General features: G+C 38.2%; 1 protein-coding gene across 6 annotated transcripts in view; it reads right to left on the reverse strand.

Moving 5' to 3' along the window:
• Sipa1l1 (signal induced proliferation associated 1 like 1) overlaps positions 1 to 22,157 on the reverse strand; it is a 130,296-nt gene that overhangs the window by 48,293 nt on the left and 59,846 nt on the right. For all 6 annotated transcript variants that reach the window (XM_076849928.2, XM_076849927.2, XM_077109129.1 and 3 more), the window contains exons 7-9: positions 11,444 to 12,017; positions 10,583 to 10,857; positions 4,871 to 5,140 (exon numbers count right to left, since the gene is read on the reverse strand). In XM_076849928.2, coding sequence (XP_076706043.2) covers positions 4,871 to 5,140; positions 10,583 to 10,857; positions 11,444 to 12,017 — 1,119 coding nt within the window. The remainder of the gene's footprint in view (positions 1 to 4,870; positions 5,141 to 10,582; positions 10,858 to 11,443; positions 12,018 to 22,157) is intronic.

Raw genomic sequence — 22,157 nt, forward strand, 5'->3', positions numbered from 1 at the left:
TTTTTTTTTAGATGTTGATGGATCTTTATTTTGTTCATTTATTTATATTGTGTGCTGAGAATCAAAACCAGTGCCTCACACAGGCCAGGCAAGTGCTCTACCACTGAGTCCCAGCCCAGCCCAGGATGATGTCCTGAAGAAACTAAAAGCATCCTAGGAGGCTCATGGGAGGTAAGCTGTGGAAAAGAGGGAGGAGGAGGTGCAGCAGGGAGCACGTGGCCATTCAAGAGGCAGGTGTGCAGCTGATAATGACAGGAGACGGAAGGACAAGCAGGTGAACTCATAGGGCTGTCACCAACCATGCTGATGGGGGTGGGGTACATGACTTGGCCCTGAAGGCTGTGCAGAACCATGGGAGAGCAGGCAAAGAAGCATGGCTTGAGCACTGTCTCCATTTCTGTTTGATTACCATTCTAGAACAAGGCTGGCACCATATTTGGAGAAATTTAGCAACAATTTAGGAAAGAAAATTAATTTTATTATGAAACAAGAGCTCCTGAAGCAATGGCAAGGAAGAAGCTTAAAAATGAGGAACTCAACAGAAGCTGAGGACTTGGTAGGTTATGGTGGGTGGGGTGGAATAAGAACATTAAGGAAGTGACTATGAATTCTAGGTCTGCTCTGGAGAGTAGATGTAGCTACTAGATGTTGTCGATGGAAAAGCCATTCACCAATGTGAGAAGGAAGAGATGGAAGGTGGGGCATATTTTATATGGACAGTTTGGGCAGTGAGTGCAAGTGTCACATTCAAGTGCAGATGTTCAGTAGACAGTCAGGCATATGAACATGAAAAGTGAAAAAGAGGACAAGGGAAAACAGAATTAAGGAATATCCCACATAAATGATGGCTGAGGTTAGTGAAATGGATGACCACCTAGATACTGCAGTGTGTTAGAGAAAGAAAAATGAGTACATAATCATGAGGAGCACAGAATTTTAGGGTGATGAGACAGATGTAAAGAGCTGATGAATAAACAGGAAATAAAGTTTTGGAAGTGTGTTCATCAGCTTTGTATCACTACAAACAAAATATCTGAAACAGGCTATTTATGAAGAAAAGGTTTATTCAGCTCACAATTCTGGAGGCTTGAGCCCAACATCAGGTAGCTCCAATGGTTTGGGCCTTTGGTGAGCACAGCATTCATGGCGGGAATGTGTGTCAGAGCAAGTGCTCACATTTTCAACTATGAAGCAGAAAAAAGGGACAGGAAGGGTCCCTCCATTCCCTTTGAGGGCATTTCCCCAATGACCCAAGGACCTCCCACCAGTCCCATTTCTGACTAATACCACCCTGGGGACCAAGATTTTATATAGACCTGTGGGGAATGCTCATCCAAAGCACAGCAACAAGAAGACTGAAAAAAGAGGCAAAGGAAATTTTAGCAAGGACTGACAAATACCAAGTAGCTTTAAAATTATGAAAGTCAATGTGGACCTAGCCAGTGCTCTCAAGATCCACGATTTAAGGATCCTCCTGTCAAGTCATGCAACTGTGACCCCACCAACAGTTCAATGCGATTAAAATCTAATACTTGAATAAAGATTGGTGATAACTTCATCTAAAAAAAAAGAGAAAGAAAAATTATTTTGTATGTTAACATGCCTGCTGTTTATTCTAAGTCCCTAGAATAGTGAGACTTTTTCAAGCTTACAAGCATAGATTAGGGTTTTATCACGACCCCATGTTATGTTTAAACACAGTAATGTATCAAGTTCAGTGAAAATAGAAATTGTATCACGTTACCTGTTTTTGCTGAACAAATGTTAATTTGTTAATGACTACTTTTCCTGCAAATAATACAAAATTCTGTAGTCAGAAGGTCACCTGAGTAGCCTACAACTCTCACATTCAAACCAAACAGAGTTAGATTTTAGATGGCAAAAGGGCCATTGGTTCTGACATGCCAGCTTCTCTTAGCAATGTATAGAGAAGAATATTGTCCAGTTGAAAACTTCTTACTAAAAATTCAAAACACCAACATTACTTCCTAAGTAAAAATCCTGATCTTGGTTTTAAAGGAAAACATTATTTGTTCCACAAATTTAAAAAAAGTTCCTAATGACCTTTAAGTTTGAGATGTGGTATACAATGAAAGAAAAACTGCTTGTACAAAGCAGTAAATGATTATTTTTCAGGCAACATGGATTTTGCTGGACCTGGCCAAACAGAGAAGAGAGACTGAAGCAGCATGGGCAGAGGCGACTTACAGTTAAACATTACTTTCCGAGGGAGGAAAAAGAATGAAACAACTGTATGGCAAACATAAGGCAGACCCCTGGCATTTGTTTTGACTACTTAGGGTTCATCTGAAAGTTCCATACTGTACTTCATAAGTGCCCCATGTCTATATATATATATATATATATATATATATATATATAGAGAGAGAGAGAGAGAGAGAGAGAGACTAGTATATAGGGGAGAATCAAATGGATGGGTGTGTCCCAGGGAACATCTAAGCTAAGATGTTTTAAGATTATAAAAGGACTACTTAAACCTTTCAGTTGTATTTTACCATATTTCAAGGAGAAAATTATATTTCAAGGTAAATTTTCTGAACCTGGGGTTCAAGAGGGACTCAAGAGTATTCCTGTGAGTGTCATGCATCTACTCTGCCTGAGTTTTCCTGAATTCATAGCAAAACAAGTTTCCCCAGCTGTACCTTTTATTTATACCTTAATATTAAACTTATAAAGGAAATATCATGTTACTAAAAATTGGGAACGATGGGGTAGGAAACCGAACTCTATATTTCCACAAAAGACTACCCACCTAATTACCAAACATTTCAAAATGAAGATGACTCAACTGTGAAGTCCTTGTCTTTGGACTCTAAGGATACCAGAAACTAAAAAATCCGAGGGGACAATGAGTAGTGGTTAAATATCCCCCGACCAAGGGCAGTCTCACTTCTACCACTCTTGTCTCTACAGCCTGCAGAGTCACAGGACTATGCTTATAATCTGGGGTGAGTACTCAGTAAGATGTGCTCTCTCGGGCAGAGTTAAGTCACAGTACATGCAGAAATCACCTCTAGAATGAAAGGGGCTCATCTGGAGAAAATGGAGTCCCATGCTCCCTAACCCTGAAAGACACTGTAAGACGACAATTAGAAGCAAAAAATACCCTCACTTTTAGAGGTCAGTTTGCTGAATTTTTGTTCAGCTTCAGTTTAGATTCAGTTGCAAAATTAAATTCAATGTGAAATCAAAATATATTCCACTATTTTATCATATGGAATACTATGTATAGGAAATGACTCAATCACTTTCACTCATGAAAACCTCTGGACTGTTCTGCAGAGGAAGAAGACAGCATGGACAGGGAAAAGCACTCCTCTGAACAATGGCTTCCTAGGTTCATCTTTCAAAACGAGGGCCAAACCATGAATTACCGGTAACACACATTTTGGGAAGAGCCAACTCTGAAATGTGTAGAACAAAAAATTTATTCAGAGATCTCTTGGATCCTTTTCTCCTCAAAAATAATGAAAGCAGGAAGAGTTCAGATGGAAATGGGGCTACTGTGGGTGAGAAATTTTTTCTGAGATAAATAGCAAGGATCTGTAAATAAATCTCTAGGATTAAACGAAGAATTTTAGAAAGACAACTTGTTTTGTGTGTGTTTGTTTCTATAAATTATACTCCATCATGTCTTAGTATTCTATAATGGTTAAGAGATGAGATTCTATGTAATAGCTCAAAAGCTAGACTGAGACCAGAGACTTCATAGTGTGCTTCTTCCACTTCTATCTTTCTGCTTCCAAAGCAGACCGATGACTATTTAAGCATGTTAGGGACGTATTCCTTGGCATCCTGTTCTTGTTGGACCTGGCTACTCAGATGAGTCAGGATCACATTTTAACTTCCATGGGAATTCTCTTCTATCCAACACAGTTCCTGGGGTACGGACTTCACTCTAGCTCTGAGGGTTTCCACAAAAATCCTGAGATGCGATCAAGACAAGCAGAAGTGATGGGAAAAGGACAGTGAGTGGACAGAAAGCAGCAGTGGTTTGTTTCTGTCAGGTGACCAGCAGATTATTCAATTATTCTGTTTCCTTCATTAGCATACATGATTTGAGGCAACTAGATTTACAGTGTATTTAAAATTTTATGGCCAACTGTCAATCACATTTTGAAACTACTTAATTTTGTTTGATTTTAGTCCTTGTCTCTACTTCAAGATGCTGCAGACAAAGATGCTAGGGCGATCAAGTGCAGAGCTGACCAGTTATCTTTTGTGAGGGAATTTACCGACTTTCAATTTAATAATAAACTTTGGTTTTTTACATTGTGGGATCCTAAAATCCCTTTCCCTTTAGCTTGTTTAACTCAGCGCTGGTATTTTGACCCATTCCTGTGGAATACCTTTTCCCTACCATTTTCTTCTACTTTCAGAGCAATGGAAAATGTGCTATTCCAGTTTTCCTTTCTCAGAATTCTTCATTAATAAAGTGAGAGAAATATAGATATTCAACCCAAAATCTACATTCTGTTGCTCCTAGCATATCATTTGCCCCCAAACAACAAAGACTGTCAAAAATGGTAATATAGCCACTGTCACCTCAAAGAGACTGCTAAATTCAAATCCCTATGGCTGCTAAATGCACAAAGATGATTTCTGTTGACAATCACATAGAAATTAAAAAGCAAAACATAATAATATCACTGCACAGGGCCGAAATTTTTGCTGAAATATGTCCTCAGATACCCTTATGGCTTTGGAATTCTACCATGCTTTGAAAATCACTCATGCACGCATCTCCGCTTTAATTCTTGATTTCTAGCAAAATTTAGGAAGGACTAAGACTAGTGAGTATGGACCTGGTGCTACTTAAATTTCAGAAACCTCGGGGAGGTGCACTCACCGCCTCTCTAGCGGGCGCCCATCACTGGAGATGCTTCGAGGAATGTTGGCGGCTCTTTCTGGAGGAGGCATCTTCCCGTCACCTTTCCCAGCATTTAGCCGTGAGGTCATGGGACTCTGTACCTGGGATGGGACTTGAGGGGAATGAGACCCCTTGTTGGCATTCCGCTGCCATTTGTTATTATTGCGGAAGGGAAATTTGAACTCATATGAAACACCTTCATTCATTTTGTACTCCATCACTGGCATGCGGTAGGTTTCGGAGCAGCTCCTATTAGGGGAAGGCACAGGGAGAAAAACAATTAATACTCCTTTCTTGTTGGTGGAACCACACTGATTCTCATTAACACTTAAAATGGATCCAAAACTTCATCTTCTGCCTCTGATCCTCTTTCAGCCCTATAATTATTTTCATTTCAAAAACCAGAAACCCAGGCAGTGCTGACCATGCTTTCTTTTACTCAATCCCAACTGTTGAGTCTCTAAACACCAAGAAGACACAAGGTCACCCTGGGAGTGGACACAGCTGTAGGAGACCTAAGGAGGACAGGGAAGCAGACCCTAAGAACACAACCTTAACAGAAACAAGCAACTAGCTCTGAACACCTTCACTGCATATCACAACTGGGGGCTTAAAAGGGGGTACCCTGAGAGTGAAGAAATTAAGTTAGGAGAAGTCTTAAAATCCAAAGCAAAAGCTAAATTTAGCTAAAGAGGGGGAAAAACCCAATTATAGAAATACTAAAATTATTAAATCCCTGAGGGACAAAGCATAATCTGAAATCAGACTTTATTTTTTTTAAGAAAGAAATCTCTCACAGCAAGGCCGTCCCCAGGCAGCAGCCTGAGTGAAATTAATGGCAAGCATAAATGTTTTCCATTTTACCATTTTGTGCCACCATCTGAAACTCAAATTCTCAGGAAATGGGAGCCCATTTTCCATTCTTTATGCCAAATGATGGGGAGAGGTATTGTCGGTCATAAGCCTGATTGACAAATTCTATTCTCACTAAAGCAATACCTCAAACCATGCATTTGAATTTCATCACTAAGTGGAAAAATGACTTCCTTCTCATAGGAATGTGAAGGATTGGGAAAACGGGTGAGAGGATTTGGAAAGAAGGGTTCACAGAGCAACTGTGAAACAGCCCTTCACAAGGCACTTTAGAAGTAAGGTAGGGAGAGTCCAAAACATCAATGACGGGGAGACTAAGGGGAATGCAAACCACACAGAACAGCTGCAACTCTAATTTTAAAGTTTCTAGAAGCCACATTAGAAAGTAAAACAAAACTGGTGAGATTATATATTTAATGTAGCCTGAGATATCTACAACATCATTTTAACATGTAATCACTATTGAAAAATTACAGAAATATTGTATGTTCTTCTTTGTCTGACATGCATCCCACACTGAGCTAAACCTCAGCCACCTGCCATTTCTGCCACTTCTGACTGCCTTTTGTAGCAGGGGTAACCGCCCACTGGCTTCCTGGTCTCTCACTTATCTCTGCAAAACATAAGAAAGATATATGGAATCAAAAAGGAAATAGGCACTGAAAAACAAAGACTAAAGCTGATTTTTAATGCCATGCATAAATATTCCTAAAAGGATTTTCATTCTATCATTTGAAGCAAAATTTAGTGTTTAAGAATGGTAACTATAATAAAATAAATATAACTGTGATGGTTGGATACTAATCCAGCCACATTTCAGCATCTCTGAAGTGGATACCTACTATCTTTATCCTCTCTTCATCCAAGAGGAAATGGAAGGAGGCCTGGAAGGATTAAGTTGCCCCAATGTATACAGCCAGGGGGTGGCAGAGCAGGGGTTTAGACACAGAACTAGTCTTCCTGCAGGCCAGTTTTATTCTATTCTCTTAACTGAAGAACATGACCCCAATCCCCCAGAGATTATACACCTGTAGTGACTATCACATCTTATTCAAGGCATAGCATATGGCAAAAAGGAAAATTCAACAACTTTTACAGACCAAATTGAAGAGTTGTGGCAGCAAGAATGATAATTACAGTGGAAAAAGTGACAAATGGTGACTTGCTGAAACCACAAAATTAACCACTCACTGTCTTTTTCAGTCTTTTTATTCTTTTTTTCATTTCTGATTTCTCATTACTCTCTCCTTTTTCTTAATCACTAAGAAACATGGAGAAATATTTGAACAGTACACTGAACAGAAACATTCAACACTGGACTCTTGAGTCAGAAAAGTCTTGTCTGAGGATAGCTTGGTCTCTAGAAGCCATATGACTTTGGCTCAAAAACAAACAAACAAACAAAAAGTATTCAACTTCTTTCCACCCGTTTATCTAAAAAATGAGATCTGACCCAGATAAATTCTCATAACCCTTCCTGTTCTACTGCAGTTTGATTCAGCACTGTCACACCAAAAACAAACAAACAAAAAATCTGTTTTTGTTTAAAAGGTTATTTGATTCCAAATCCTCAGTACCAAAAAAAGTAGTTTGGCCTTTATATGTAACTTGTTTGTTTTTAGCTCTTGAATGGTCCTTGATTGCTTTCTTTAAAAACCACAGGCTAGTGGCCCTCACAGAATAAACGTCTGTGACTCCTATGCAATACCAATGGAGACATCTCAGTTTCATCGGTTAGCCAAGTATTTTTTTCTCTTTTTAAGAGAATGACTTTGAAAACTCAGAGGTCTTAGATGCTGATGGTCAAGACGCAGAGGGGTGACAGAGGCAGGTGAGGGGCCTCTTTCAAGCAGGACTGCTTCCCTCATGCTGTGCTCCCAACTGGTCCTGTTCACTTCTTGAACAGCTACTGCACCCTCCCAGCTGCCTCCTCTTCATCATGGAAATGAAGTTGCCATGAGCCAGTTTGTATTCTCATGTAAAAATACACACTCAGGGGTCTGTATTCCAGTTGCCTTGAGGATGCCTGTGACCCCCCTCAGCTCATGGAGGCCTGTTCTGCCTCACTCTGGAGCTGCCTTAAAGAAATGGTTGACAGAGAAGGGAGAGTGACTAGTCAAAGAACAGAGTAATTAGTTGCTAGGAAAACAGCAGTGGGAGTGTGAAGTGCGGAGGAGAAGAAAAAAATGACAGAAGAGCATTATCTTATTTTGTTGAACACAGTAACAGGGTGTTAATGCTTCAATGGGTTCCCTTTGAAGCCATTTCTAAAGGGAGGAGGAGGAGCAGGCTTCCAGTCCTCCAGAGGCACCAGTGCACCATTTTCCACCTGCCTGAGGAGCTGGCAGGGGCTTTTCTGATGGAAGCCACAGTGAAAAGGGTAGAGGATGGCAGCAGCCACTGGGCCTGTGTAGAGACTGACCCTTCACCCAGCCTCTGGCCCCAGCACTCTGCTAGCACACAGTGGCAGCCTGGCTGGCCCTGAGAAGATGGCAGGAATGCGCTGCTGAGAGGGGAAGACAAATGCGGTTCACTTGCTCAGTGTTTTAGCCAGAAGACATGCGCCTGCAGGAGTGGGTTGTCTACCCCAGGTCTGCCTTCAGGGATGTCATGGTGGTAGCCTGAAACTGGCCACAGTGGGAATGTGTACACCACTGGAATCAGCAGTTTCCTCTCCAACAGTTAACCATTTTATCCCTGTGTAGTGTGTAAGGCAGAGGTGGGTGAGCATACAGAGGAGCAGTTGTAAGCACGGACTCTGAAGTTGGACCCAAGTTTGCAGATGAGCTCAGGAAATAACTGACTTTTCTGAGGCTCAGTTTCCTTTAAAACAAGAGCAACAATAATAATACTATTACCTCAGAGAATTATTTTAAGGATTCAATGCAATTATTCATATAATAGTGATTTTTCTAGGACCTGGCACATTAAAGTAAACCGCTTAGCAAATGTCACTTTTACCAACACACCAGAGATGATAAACCTAGTCTAGCACATTGCTGTAGATAAACCACCTCTTATCACAGTTTTATCGATCCAGCACCAGGCCTTCTGATCCATTTGTCTAGTAAAAACTGTTCACGATTTCAGTGTCAATATTGTTCCCCCGTCTCGCCACACTCACACCAATGTACTTCCCTCTTACGCTGCCCCATGAAAGTCTGGGAGCCTAGAAATAAGGAAAAGGTAGCATCACAAGGTCTATGGGCTTCATCTTTGAGAGGACCACCTCCAGTCTACAGCTCTTCATCATGTGTAAGTAAGGTCAACAACTCACAAATCTTGTTTTCAATGGGTTCCCTTTGAAGCCATTTCTAAAGGGAGGAGGAGGAGCAGGCCAGTTTATAGCTGCCTGTTTAGAGAGACCAAGGACAGCAGACAGGCAGCAAGCAGAGGAGTGCAGGGCACTTGGAGAGTGTCCTAGGTTGAAACCCCACTGCCTCTCAGGGCTACCTTGAGTCATGTTTTGTATCCTGATTTGGGAGAATACTAAATAAAAATATCTGTGTTGTGATGCTGCTGCTACTGCTGGGGATTGAACCCAGGGCGTTGTGATGCTGGGCAGGTGCTCCACACTGAGCTATATCCATAATTCTTAATGTCTATGATGATGTGCTTAAGGAAACCAAAAATGGCTAACAGATTCATCAGCTCTAGTTAACCAAAGCAGGATATGCATATAGGGCATTTTCAGAATATTCCCACTCCTAAATAAGTAAGTAAATAAATAAATAATGATAAGTATTTTTTACTATATTTTGACAAATCTTGGGTCTTCTAAGAAATAAGCAGTATTAGGAAGTACTATTACAAGCAAAGTGTGGATGTAACTGAAGTATGTTTAGGTTATCATTGCTGCTTACCTTTAAAGTACACAAATAACCTATCCCAACTGTTTACATTCTGCCATCTGATAACCATAAACTGATGTAAGATCAGGCACAGGGAATGGTCATTTTAGGAAGAAATATGATAAATAACTTTGTCTTGACTTTAAAAGACCTAAGAATTAATTGCCAAAGCTTAAGAGAAATTCTTAGAAAATAATGGCTAAATAAATAACAAATTGTTTAAAAAAGAGCAAAAATACCATGTGTAAGCGCAAAGAAAGAGGGAAATAAAAAAAAAAAAAAAGCAGTTGAATAAATTTGTTCCATCAAGAACCCTCCCCAGAGGCAAAGAAATTAAATTTTCGACATTGCTGCTGGCTTGGCAGGAGCTGGACAGGCAGGAGGGCCTGGGCATTCCCCTTGGGAGAAGGCTGGAAACCAAACTGCTAAGGCATCAGGAGCAGTACCAGCGCATCTGAAGCCAATTCCCAGCACATGCAGATACAGTCAGGAAAAAGCCTGTAAGTCACGTTCAGCTGTCCAGGCTCAGGAAGCAGGGCCCAAAACAATACTCTGAGTTTGGAAGAGCAATGAGGTACCAATGAGAGAGTGAGTGTCATGAAACATGAAAGAGAAAATCTGAAGGGCCGAGATGCTGAGCATCTTTGAATGTGAAGTGGCCAATGCTTCTCAGCTATTGGTGCAAGGTGCTTTAAATGGATATTACCAGACATCTCTGTAGCAGCAACTTTATGCATCCAGAGATGTAAATCCTAGGACTGGCCTCAGTTACTTTTTCTAGCAGCTGCTGCCACATGCTGAAAGGGAGCTGTGTGCTAAGTGTGACTTTCCATGGAAGGAACTTTTAGAATGGCATGTAATCCACTGCGCTTCCTAACACCTTACTTCCATACTTTCTAGGAGATGTTCTACGTGGTACACAAAGCCTGCTGTCAAGTCTCTGCGTCAGCTGCTAACTCAGACCTACCTCCGTGGGGTGCAGTCTTCATGGGGGGGAATGATGACAACTTTCACCGTAACGGATGTTCTCAGGAGATCGATCATCTGCTCATGGCTCAGGGTGGCCACTGCCACCTTGCAGATTTCCACCAGGCGGCTGCCCTGCCTCAGCCCTGCCTGCCAGGCATAGCCATAGGGCTCCACATCTGCCACAATGCCCTCATAGTTGACATGGAAGCCAAGCTGTCCTAGCCCATTTCTTCGCAGAGTCATTTCCACTGATTCACAACCTTTTGAAACAAACTAGACAAGGAAACCAAAGTTATTGGGGTTGACCTGGAAAAACATCACAGGCAGGGTTATTTCTGAATACCTACTGCCGACTGAAGGGTAGTCCAGTTAATTTCCCCTTAACTAGTCTCTATTCAATAGGCCAAAAGGAGCATATTTGTTGCATCCAGAGAGCTCAATGGTTTTCCTAAAGTTACAAGGAAACTTCTAACAGAGACTTAGGAGTTGGCAGCAAAAAAAAACCTATTCTGTTACTCAACTCACTTTAAAATACTCAAGGTAGCAGATACTCAAACAAAAATCTCTTTTCAACTACTATTTGAAATTGGTTGGGATGCAATATCAGTCACCAAGGCAGTGGGATCAGCTCACATTCAAATGAGCTTCTAACAAACATATAGTAGATGGATTCTCTCCCCCATGTTTGGATATTTTTCCAAATAAGTGATGGGAAACACAAACTGAGATAAACTCTGTGTCACTTCACATTAGCAAGGAGTTCCCAGAGGTGCAAATAAACTTCAGTAACCTGACCCTGGTCGGTACTGAAAACTTTCTGAAAGAGAAACTGCATTTGTGTGGAAGGAAAAAGACTCACCTGCAGCCTTCTGACAATTTCTTTGATATCCTCACTGCTAATAAAACTTTCTACTGAAACACACTCTCCTCGCTCATAGAATATTTTGAGGCTTGTGTCAGTGGAAGTCCACCCCAGCACGTCTCTGCAGGAACAGTTGAAAACCACACTCTTTGTTTCCTGTTCGATGAGGACGATGAATTCATTGGAGATCCCTAGGAGGCAGTCTAGTTCCATAGCCTTGGTGTAGTCTTTGGCACGGACTGCCCACACGATGGCCCCCATGCTACTGAGCTCAGCTCCTGGATATGGCTTTGACTTTTCCTTCTTCTTGGAGGCCAGAGAGATAAACGGAAACTTGCCCGAAGGGTCGATAGGGGTGTTGGTAACATTCTTTTCGGCAAGATCTTTCAGGTATTCCTGGCGGGTGCGAGTTGCCATGGCCCGAAACTTTTCTGATTTATGAGCAGCATTTTCTGCATTAATCACTTTGGCCAAAAGGAAGTCCCTGAACACATTTGACTTGGGGAAAGTGACCCCTTTAGGGATGGGAGGTCCAAAGGAAGGCACATCTCTGGACCTGGTGACAGCCACACTGAGACAAAAAAGCAAAGATCAAAGGCAAAGAGCTATGTCATTATTTCTCAGTTTCACAATATGAAAATAAAACCTATTTTCATAAAGACAGGGCTAGGGTGTAGGTGAGTAGTAGAACACTTGCCCTGGGTTTGATTCCCTGCATTGGAGAGGGTGGGGGAGACAAACCTCAAAAGAAAAATAACTACTCATTTTCACACAGGTAACAACGTACATTTCTGCTTAGTATAAGCATACTTTTTCATACAACTATATTTAGGCTTTAGAGAACATAAATTTTTATTCAGGCAAAAAATAAACAAAAACAAAAAAACCCTGAAAACTTTAAGTTATAACTTTCATTTTTTAACAGATTAGATTCATATTACACATATGTAACTCCATAAAAAATTACAAAGTATTTTGCACAAAAGAATATGTCGGAGAAGGAGTTTAGAATGTACATAGTTAGACTGATCTATGACATAAAGGATATGTAAGGAGTTGAAATCAGAGATAAAATTCAGGAGATGAAAGATGAGTCCAATAAAAAGATATTCTGAAAAGAAACCATGCAGAAATCCTCAAAATGAAGGAAGCAATAAACCAAATTAAAAATTAAATGTAAAGTATCATCAATAGACTAGAACCCTTGGAATACAGAACCTCAGGCAATGAAGACAAAATATATAATCTAAAAATAGAGTTGACCACAGAGAATTGATGAACAGAACTTTTAAGAATTATGCAATAACATTAAAAGACCAAATTTAAGATTTATTGGATAGATGAAGGCATGAAGATACAAATCAAAGGAATGAGCAATCTTTTCAATGAAATAATATCAGAAAATTTCCCAAACCTAATCAATGAAATGGAAAATCAAAAATAAAAGGCTTACAGGACCCTAAATGTACAAAATTACAAAAGACCCACACCAAGGTACATTATAATTATAATGATAATGCCTAACATACAGAATAAGGATAGAATTTTAAAGACTGCAAGAGAAAAATATCAGATTACACAGATCTCAGCTGATTTCTCAACATAGACCCTCAAAGTTAGGAGATCCTAGAATATATATACCAAGCTCTGAAAGAAAATGTACGCCAACCAAGAATTCTATATCCAGCAAAATTAAGCTTCAGATTTGAAGATGAAATAAAATCTTACCGTGATAAACAAAAGTTAAAAGAATTTACAACTAGAAAGCCTGAACTACAAAATATTTTGTTCTCAACAAAATATTCCATGAATATGAAATGAAAAACAAAACAAAACAGTGAAAACTAGCATAGGGAGCAACTACACTAAAGGATCAATCAATCAAAAGAGAAATTCAACTTAAAAATCAGAAATGAATAAAATGACCAGGAATATAAATAACCTTGAACATTAATGGCCTAAACTTATCAATTAAAAGTCATAGACAGAGCTGGGCATGGTGCACATGCCTGTAATCCCAGCAGCTTGGAAGGTCGAGACTGGAAGATTGAAAGTTCAATGCCGGCTTTAGCAATAGCGAAGCACTAAGCAACTCAATGAGACCCCATCTCTAATTGAAATACAAAATAGGGCTGGGGGGTGTGGTTCAGTGGTTGAGTGCCCCTCCTGAGTTCAATCCCTGGTACCCACACACCAAAAAAAAAAAAAAAAAAAAGACTGGCAGATTAGATTTAAAAACAAGACCTAACAATATGATGTCTCCAAGAGACTCAACTCATAGGCAAAGACGTCTACAGAATGAAGGTGAAAGAATGGGAAAACACGTATCACTCACATGAATCATATAAACAAGCAGGGGTTTCTAGCCTCATATCAGATAAAGTAGACTTCAAGCCAAAGTTAATCAGGACAAAAGAAGGACATTTCATAGTGATTAAGGGAATTACACATCAACAAGTTAGATAACAATTGTAAATATTTATGCCCCAAACAATGGAGCAACTACATATATCAAGCAAACCCTTCTCAATTTCAAGAATCAAATAGACCACAACACAATAATACTGGGTGATTTTAACACACCTCTCTCAACATCGGGTAGATCCTCCAAACAAAAATTAAACAAAGAAACTATGAAACTAAATAATACAATCAATAATTTAGACTTAACAGACATATATAGAATATTTCATCCATCAATGAAAGAATATACTTTCTTCTTAGCAACACACAAATCATTTTCTAAAATAGACCATATCTTTATGCCACAAAACAACTCTTAGCAAAAAAAAAAAAAAAAAAAAGAGAGAGAGAGAAAATACCATGCATTCTATCATACCATAATGGAATGAAATTAGAAATCAATGATAAAATAAAAAATAGAAGCTACTCTAAGACATGACACACTAAATAAAATGCTACTGAATGACAAATGGATAACAGAAGAAATTAGGGATGAAATAAAAAAATACTTGGAGGTAAATGAGAACAGTGATAAAACATACCAAAATTTGGTTTGGGGTTGTTGCTCAGCTGTAGAGCACTTACCTAGCATGTGCAAGACCCTGGGTTTGATCCTCAGCACCACATAAAAATAAATAAATAAAGGTATTGTGTCTAACTACAACTAAAAAATAAATATTAAAAAAAAAAAAACCAAAATCTCTGGGACACTATGAAGGCAGTGCTAAGGGGAGAGTCATGGCATTGAGCTCATTCATTAAAATAATAGAAAGTCCAGAAATAAATGACCTAACATTACATCTCAAAGTCCTAGAAAAGAAGAACAAATCAACACCAAAAGCAGAAGAAGACAGGAAATAATTAAAATCAGAGCTGAAATCAACGAAATGAAGCAAACAAAAAAAAAAATTCAAAAAATTGACAAAGTAAAAAGTTGGTTCTTTGAAAAAATAAAAGTTGATAAACACTTAGCCACACTAATGAGGAGAGAGAGAGAACTCAAATTACTAAAATTTGTATAAAAAAGGAAATATCATGACAGACACTCCTGAAATACAGAAGATAATCAGAAACTATTTTGAAAATTTATACTCCAATAAAATAGAAAACCTTGAAGACATCACCAAATTTCTAGAGCCATAAAACCTACCCAAACCGAATCAGGAGGACATACACAATTTAAACAGATCAATTTCATGAAATAAAAGATGCCACCAAAAGCCTACCAAACAAGAAAAGGCCAGGACTAAACGATTCTCAAGTGAGTTTTACAAGCCTTCAAAGAAGAATTAACACCAATATTCCTCCAGTTATTCTATGAAAAAGAAAAGGAGGGAACCCTTCCAGACTCATTCTCTAAGGCTAGTATCACCCTGATAAAGACACATAAAGGAAAAACCAGATAAAGACACATCAAGGAAAAAACTTTAGACTAATGTCCCTGATGAATATAAACATAAAAATTCTCAATAAAATTCTGGCAAATAATACACAAAAAGATACAAATGCACCGTAATCCCAGGGTTCACCCCAGGGATGCAATGTTGGTTCCACATACAGAAATCAATAAACATATTCATCACATCAACAGACTTAAAGACAAGAATCATATGATTATCTCAACAGATACAGAAAAAGCATTTGACAAAATACAGTACCCCTTCATCTTCAAAATACTAAAAAAAAACTAGGAATATAGGAACATACTTCAAAACTATAAAAGCTATCTATGTTAAACCCAAGGTCAGCATCATTCTAAATGAAGAAAAATTGAAAGCATTCCCTCTAAGAACTGGAACAAGACAAGAATGCCCTCTTTCAGCACTTTTATTCACTGTCCTTGAAACTCTAGCTATAGTAATTAGAAGAAAGAAACTAATGGGATACAAATAGGAAAAAGAAGACCTCAAACTATAATTATTTGCCAACAACATGATTCTATATTTAGAAGATGCAAAAAATTCCACCAGAAAACTTCTAGAGCTAATATATTCAGCTAAGTAGCAAGATATAAAATTGAGACCCCAAATCAAATACATTCCTATGCATCAGTGATAAATCCACTGAAAGAGAAATTAGGAAAACTAACCCATTCACAAGAGCCTCAAAACAATAAAATACTTGGGAATCAATGTAACAAAAGAGGTGAAAGACCTCTACAATGAAAACGACTGAACACTAAAGAAAGAAATTGAAGATGACCTTAGAAGATGGAAAGATCTCCCATGCTCTTGGATAGGCAGAATTAATATTGTCAAAGAGCCATACTACTAAAAGTATTATATAGATTTAATGCATTTCCTGAGGGGCTGGGGTTGTGGCTCAGTGGCAGAGTACTCGCCTAGCATGTGTGAGGCACTGGGTTTGATTCTCAGCACCACACAAGAAATAAGTAAATAAAATTTAAGTATTGTGTCCATCTACAATTTAAAAAAAATCCCAATAACATTCTTCATAGAATTAGAAAAAGCAGTCATAAAATCCCTTCAGAGAAATAAGAGACCCAGAATAGCCAAAGCCATCCTTAGCAAGAAAAGTAAAGCAGGAAGCATCACAATACCAGACCTTAAATTATACTACAGAGCTATAGTAACAAAAATAACATAACTTTTAAAATAATTTTTAAATAACTTTAAATAACTTTTTAAATAATTTCCAAATTATTTAAAAAGTCAGTTATCAAATTGCACTAAGTATTAGGGAAGTGATATAGAATCCATGTCTCTTAAACTCCCAGAACAGAAACTTCAAAGTGTGCACTTTTCAAATTAAATTGAAGAGCTCTGTTTCATGTTTTCTTTATTTTAGGAAGCATCTGCTTTAAGATATTCAAATATTCTTTTCAAAAAATAAACATATCTTAAGAAAACAGGATAAATAAAATTCAAAAATTTTAGTATACAAGTTATATCCCAGTGGAATGGAAAGCTACATTACTCTGTCAGAAGATGCCATGGAACTGAAGAATTTTTGGTTTTCACAAATTAAGAGAAAAAAAAAAAAGACTACCTGATTTACTTTATGACAAAGAAAGGCTGTGAGCAGTGCTCCACATTCTGTTGGAGAAGAGTTCCACAGAAACCTCTGAATGCATGCATTATGCTTAATTATCCCTGTGTTAGAAGGGCAATTTTTCTTGTCTATTGTGCTCTGTTTGGCTTGAATGCTGACAGCTGTATTTTTAATTTGATCACGTCATATATTTTTTTCTTCTGAAGTCAAGCAAAGATACTGAAATCCAGATTAGTTACATTTTCTAAAAGGAATCCTGAAAGGATCCAGAAATATTTAATATCTTTCATTTTAAAATTGGCAACTTCTCTTGCTAATTTCACTCAAATTGCCATTCTTTCTCAGAAAACAGCTGTGATTTTATTTTAAACAGGAGAGAAAAATTCTTAGCAGGGGGTGTGATTATGAGCACATCCATCTACTTATCCCCAAACCCACTGGCTTTCTATAGATCTATTTATTAAGTGATAGAACTTTAGACAAATATATACTGAAAACCCACCAATAATTAGAGTTCTAGAATGAACTATGAAGGAAAGAACTGAATCTTTAACATGTAATTATCAATGATTCACCATGGTAGAGAAGTAAATGATATAGACACTAAAATCAGCTTTGCATTATCAGAAATAGAATCCCTTTAGAAGAAGATGAGGAAGATGATACCCTAGAATGCCCTTTTCAGATAGAGTTTTGTTTTGTATAAATCTAACTTTCAAGGTTTCCACAAGGTTAAAAAGCTCATTAATTTAGATGCCACAAATTCTGAACTCTTGATAATAAAAGTTTAAGTTAAATAGAATATTTTGAGGATAAAAAATAAGCCTGTTCTGAAATTTCAGTTTGCTCTATATGGATCCTTAAGACATATTAATTATAAATGGTTCTTGCTATTTTTAAAAGCAGATTCCAAAGAACCTATGCTCGGACACATTTGTATTAGCCTAGTTTGCAATTCTGCATCTTAGAAAAAGTACATTCCTTAAAATTATAGCCATTCCTTATTTACCTAGCATTGTTAAGGGCTGACATATTCTACCCAAGAGGGTTATCTAGACATCAGAGGTTAAAGCAGTTGGGGAAAGTTAGCAATGGAAGAGAAATCGGGGAAGTCAGTGGTTTTCAAACTCTTCCAATGAAATCTTGAATTATTAAAATTCATCTCAATTTTGCATTCTTCCAAGGAATATTTGTATCCCATTTAATCTAAAATATGTTTTCTAAAACTTTTGAGAACAACCAAAGGACCAGGAAGGTGTCCTGTGATTACCCCTTGTGATTAGCCAGTATTACAAGTAGCATCCTGTGATTTGCCAGCAGAGGACTCAAACCCCTAGAAGTAGTTCCCACCAGACTGAGTTTCTGGAGGGCTAAGCGCTCTTGATCCTTCATGTAACACAGGGCCTAGCATATAGGAGGGGCCTGATGAATTGTTGACAGACAATTGAAATGAAATGGTTTGTACAGAGTTGTCAAGACTGTGCTAGGGTGGGAGATAAACTCTAAATAGCCAAAGCTCTTGATAAGAACATATTACTCAAGCTCTGAGTTAAGGTTTCTTGGGTGGAGTAATATGTCTTGTACTCAATTTCAAGTTGATATGTAAGAATGCTCCAGAGACACCTGAACAGAAGTCAATGGGAAAAAGAGAAGAATAAGATACTTGAACTTTGAAAGCATGGAAACAACAATAAACAATAATTCCTAACCCCAACTTTAAAAGAAAGAGGACACAGAAAATGTCCAAATAGTAGAGGCTCTCTTCCTGGAGCGTGGGTCAGAGTGCTATCTTGGGGAGTTTCCCAAGAAAGTGGATCTGGGCAAAGGATGGGAAAGATCAGTGGCAAAACAAACATAAGCCACTCAATCTGTCTTTGGAAAGCATTTGATTTTTAACAGTACTCAGTCACCCAATATTTCACTGAGTTCTTCCTATATGCTAGGCACTGTGTTAATGATGAGGATCAAGGGTGAGTATGTCATAGGCTCAGCCCTTCAGATATTCAAAGTCTGGTGGGAACTACTTCCAAAAGTTTGAGTCGTTTGCTGGGGGAAATGCAGGGTAGTACTGGTAACCTTCTGGAAAAGGCACTTTAGTCCTGGCAGGTCAGGGGGGCCTTCCCAGAGAAAAGAAAAGCAACAATTTATCAGATGACTGAGAAGCAAAATGTGTGGGGACAGGCATCCAGCCCAGACAACAGAGAGACAAGGTACAGCACATACTTTTTGAGGAGGCTAAGTAGCTACAGAAGAGTGAGGTGCCAGTTGGGAAAGGAGTTGATAGAGCTGCCTGAAGAGACTCAGAAAGGAGAGGCCAGACCTGAAAGGCCCCGTCCAAAAGGCTATGCTAGGGAATCGAACTTTTCCCTAAATAATTTTTTAAGTTCAAAGAATGACATACACAGGGCTGGGGTTGTAGCTCAGTGGTAGAGCACTTGCCTAGCATGGTTGAAACCTTGGGTTTGATCCTCAGCACCACATAAAAAACAAATTAAAAAAATAAAGGTTAAATTCTTTATTTTTTTTAAATTTTATTTATTTTCTTTAGTCATACATGACAGTAGAATGTATTTCGATACATAATACATACATGGAATGTACATATATCAATCATATTGTCTATTCTATTCTGCTGCCCTTCCTATCCTCCCTATTCCTCCCCTCCTCTCCCATCCTTTCTCTCTATCCAATCTAATGTGTCACACTTTTTTTTTCTTTTTCTCATTACACCATCATATATGTATTCTGTATAACAGTGAGGTTCTCCTTCCATCTTCTGTGCAACTCCCCTTCTCCCTCTTTTTCCTTCCCACCTCTCTTCCCTATTTAGTGGTAGTCTTCTTCTCATGCTCTTCTAAAGGTTAAATTCTTTATAAAAAAATAGAATAACATTCAGATTTTTTCCTTAGAAAGGTCAGTTGCACTGGCTAATGGAGTTGTTAACATGGCTTGATCTTCTGAAAGAAATTTCTACCACTTGACCCATTTTGGCTTTTTCTTCTTCTTAGGTAAAACTTGCGGAAAAAAAAAAACAAACAAACTTTTTTTTTTTGTGGTGCTGAGGATTGAATCCAGGAAAGTTCTACCACTGAGCTACATCCCCAGCCCCCTTCTTTTTAAATTTTGAGACACAGTCTTCTAAGTTGCCTGGGTTGGCCTTGAACTTGCGATACTCCTGCCTCAGAATCCCATGTCCCTGGGATTACAGACGTGCACCACCATGCCTGGCCTGAATTGATGTTTTGTTTTTTTTTTTTTTTAAAGAGAAGGCAGAGGACAGACAGGACATTTCAGGAGCTTGTACCACACTCCTTTACTTATTGCTGGATTTTAAGTAGATGTCAAGCAATCTTCCACTGCACAGAAAAATGAATTTTAACAACTAAGGGGTTTCACAATCTGGTCTAGTTCCAAGTGCTTTTTGAGCTACATTATACTGACTCTTCAACATTATTACATTTTAACCATTGAAAAGAATTTTTTTCCTGAGAGAAGTAACTTATTTTTACCTTCCTAGAAGTAGCTACTGGTCAGAATTAGCATTTGTTTTGAAGACACAGGGTCATTATTACAAGTACTTATTACTATGCTAGTTTAAAAATATTCTTTTAACTTCATCAAATAGGGAGCCAATGGTCCTATCTCCAATTGTTTAAGATACCTTTATATTTTTTATATCTTTTTGTTTCAATTAGGATCCAAATAAAATCAATACATTGTAATTAATTAGTCCATCTTTTAAAAAATTTCTCATTTAATGGATTCCCCTGCACTTCTCCCATCCTTTTATCTCTTGTAATTTATCTGTTGAAGAAACTGGACTGTTCTTATTTGGAGTTGTCCAGAATCTGAATCTTGTCAACTAAAGGTGCTCCTATGTCTTTTCCATGTCCTATAAACTGACTTGCCTAGTGCCTTGATCAGATTCATCTTTAACTTGGGGAGAGAGGAAACATGATACCTTGTAAGAGCACACATCTTTTTTTGTGTGACGTTTGCAGCCTTTGATGATCAATGCCAGATCCAATGATTCATTAGTTGTTGAAAAATGATGATATTCGACACTGTTTTTACAAGGTGAGGCCCTCAGGGGTGAGTAAAGTACATTTGTTATTTGTTCTCAAAGCAGATGTCCCAGACTACTATTCTTACTGAATTTGTATCTTTAATGTGAATACTTTCTCTGCATCTCCTCTAACGATAATCACATATTGATGTTTTTAGCATGTTCTTGCCCTTTGTTGCTCCTTCATCTTTTTGATTTGCAGCTTCTAATCTGCTCTATCAACTGAGACCAAGCAATTAAGCTTATTGCAATGATACAAACAGAACAGGGCCTGGAGGGCCCTTTGATCAGTTATAGGGTAAGTTTTGTATGCAGACATTGTGACTGATATCGCAGTCCTTGGCTTTGTCATGGCCATTCAAAGTTATTTGGCTTCTAGAATTAGTCAGTTTTTCCTAAACTTTCCATCCCCAGGAAGGCTTAATGACATACTATTCTAGGACCTTCTCTCTGGATTGACTGTAGGAAGTTTTTTTTGTCCTCCAGTTAAATCCCAGGGTTTAGAATAGTGCCTGGCACATACACAAAAAAGTATTTGACAAAAGAACTAGTGAAAAATGAAAGATAAAAACAACTTCCAAATGTATCTTTCTGTGTAAAAATTACCTATTACCTTGCATAGAAACACTGGGTACATTTTTCTAAAATTCTACAAAGGTTTCCTGGATACCCTGAATTCCAAGGGCCTCTACTGCCTCATCCTCCTTTTTCTTGTGCCAGGGGTCTGCTTACGGAGGCTTCTCACCCTCCATTCTGTCCCTATGCTCCTACTGCACCTACCCCTGACCATGTAAAATAATTCATTTTGTTCTCATTGAATTCCTTCTGTGTTTAAAACATACACTGAATCCATTTTCTTTATATCCTTTATAACTTCAGTCTATTCTGACCCTGAATTTCTCTACATGTTTATAATAAGATATTTCCCTGAGAAAAAGTTTCCAAGTTCCAGACCACAGACCTCAAGTAGGTTTCAGCAAATAAACATATAAGCATAAATGAGAAATATTTGAGAAAATTGGAATGAAGAGATTTTAAATGATTAAAAGCATTTGAATTTCTCTAATTACATCACACAGGAATAAAGTTAAATCATAATTAAAATTAGAATAAATCAATGTAGCTCTAAACTTTACACCAAAGTACTTCTTATGAAAGAGGCATATAAAT

The sequence above is a fragment of the Callospermophilus lateralis genome, chromosome 3, assembly GCF_048772815.1.
Source record: "Callospermophilus lateralis isolate mCalLat2 chromosome 3, mCalLat2.hap1, whole genome shotgun sequence".
Classification (NCBI taxonomy): domain Eukaryota; kingdom Metazoa; phylum Chordata; class Mammalia; order Rodentia; family Sciuridae; genus Callospermophilus; species Callospermophilus lateralis.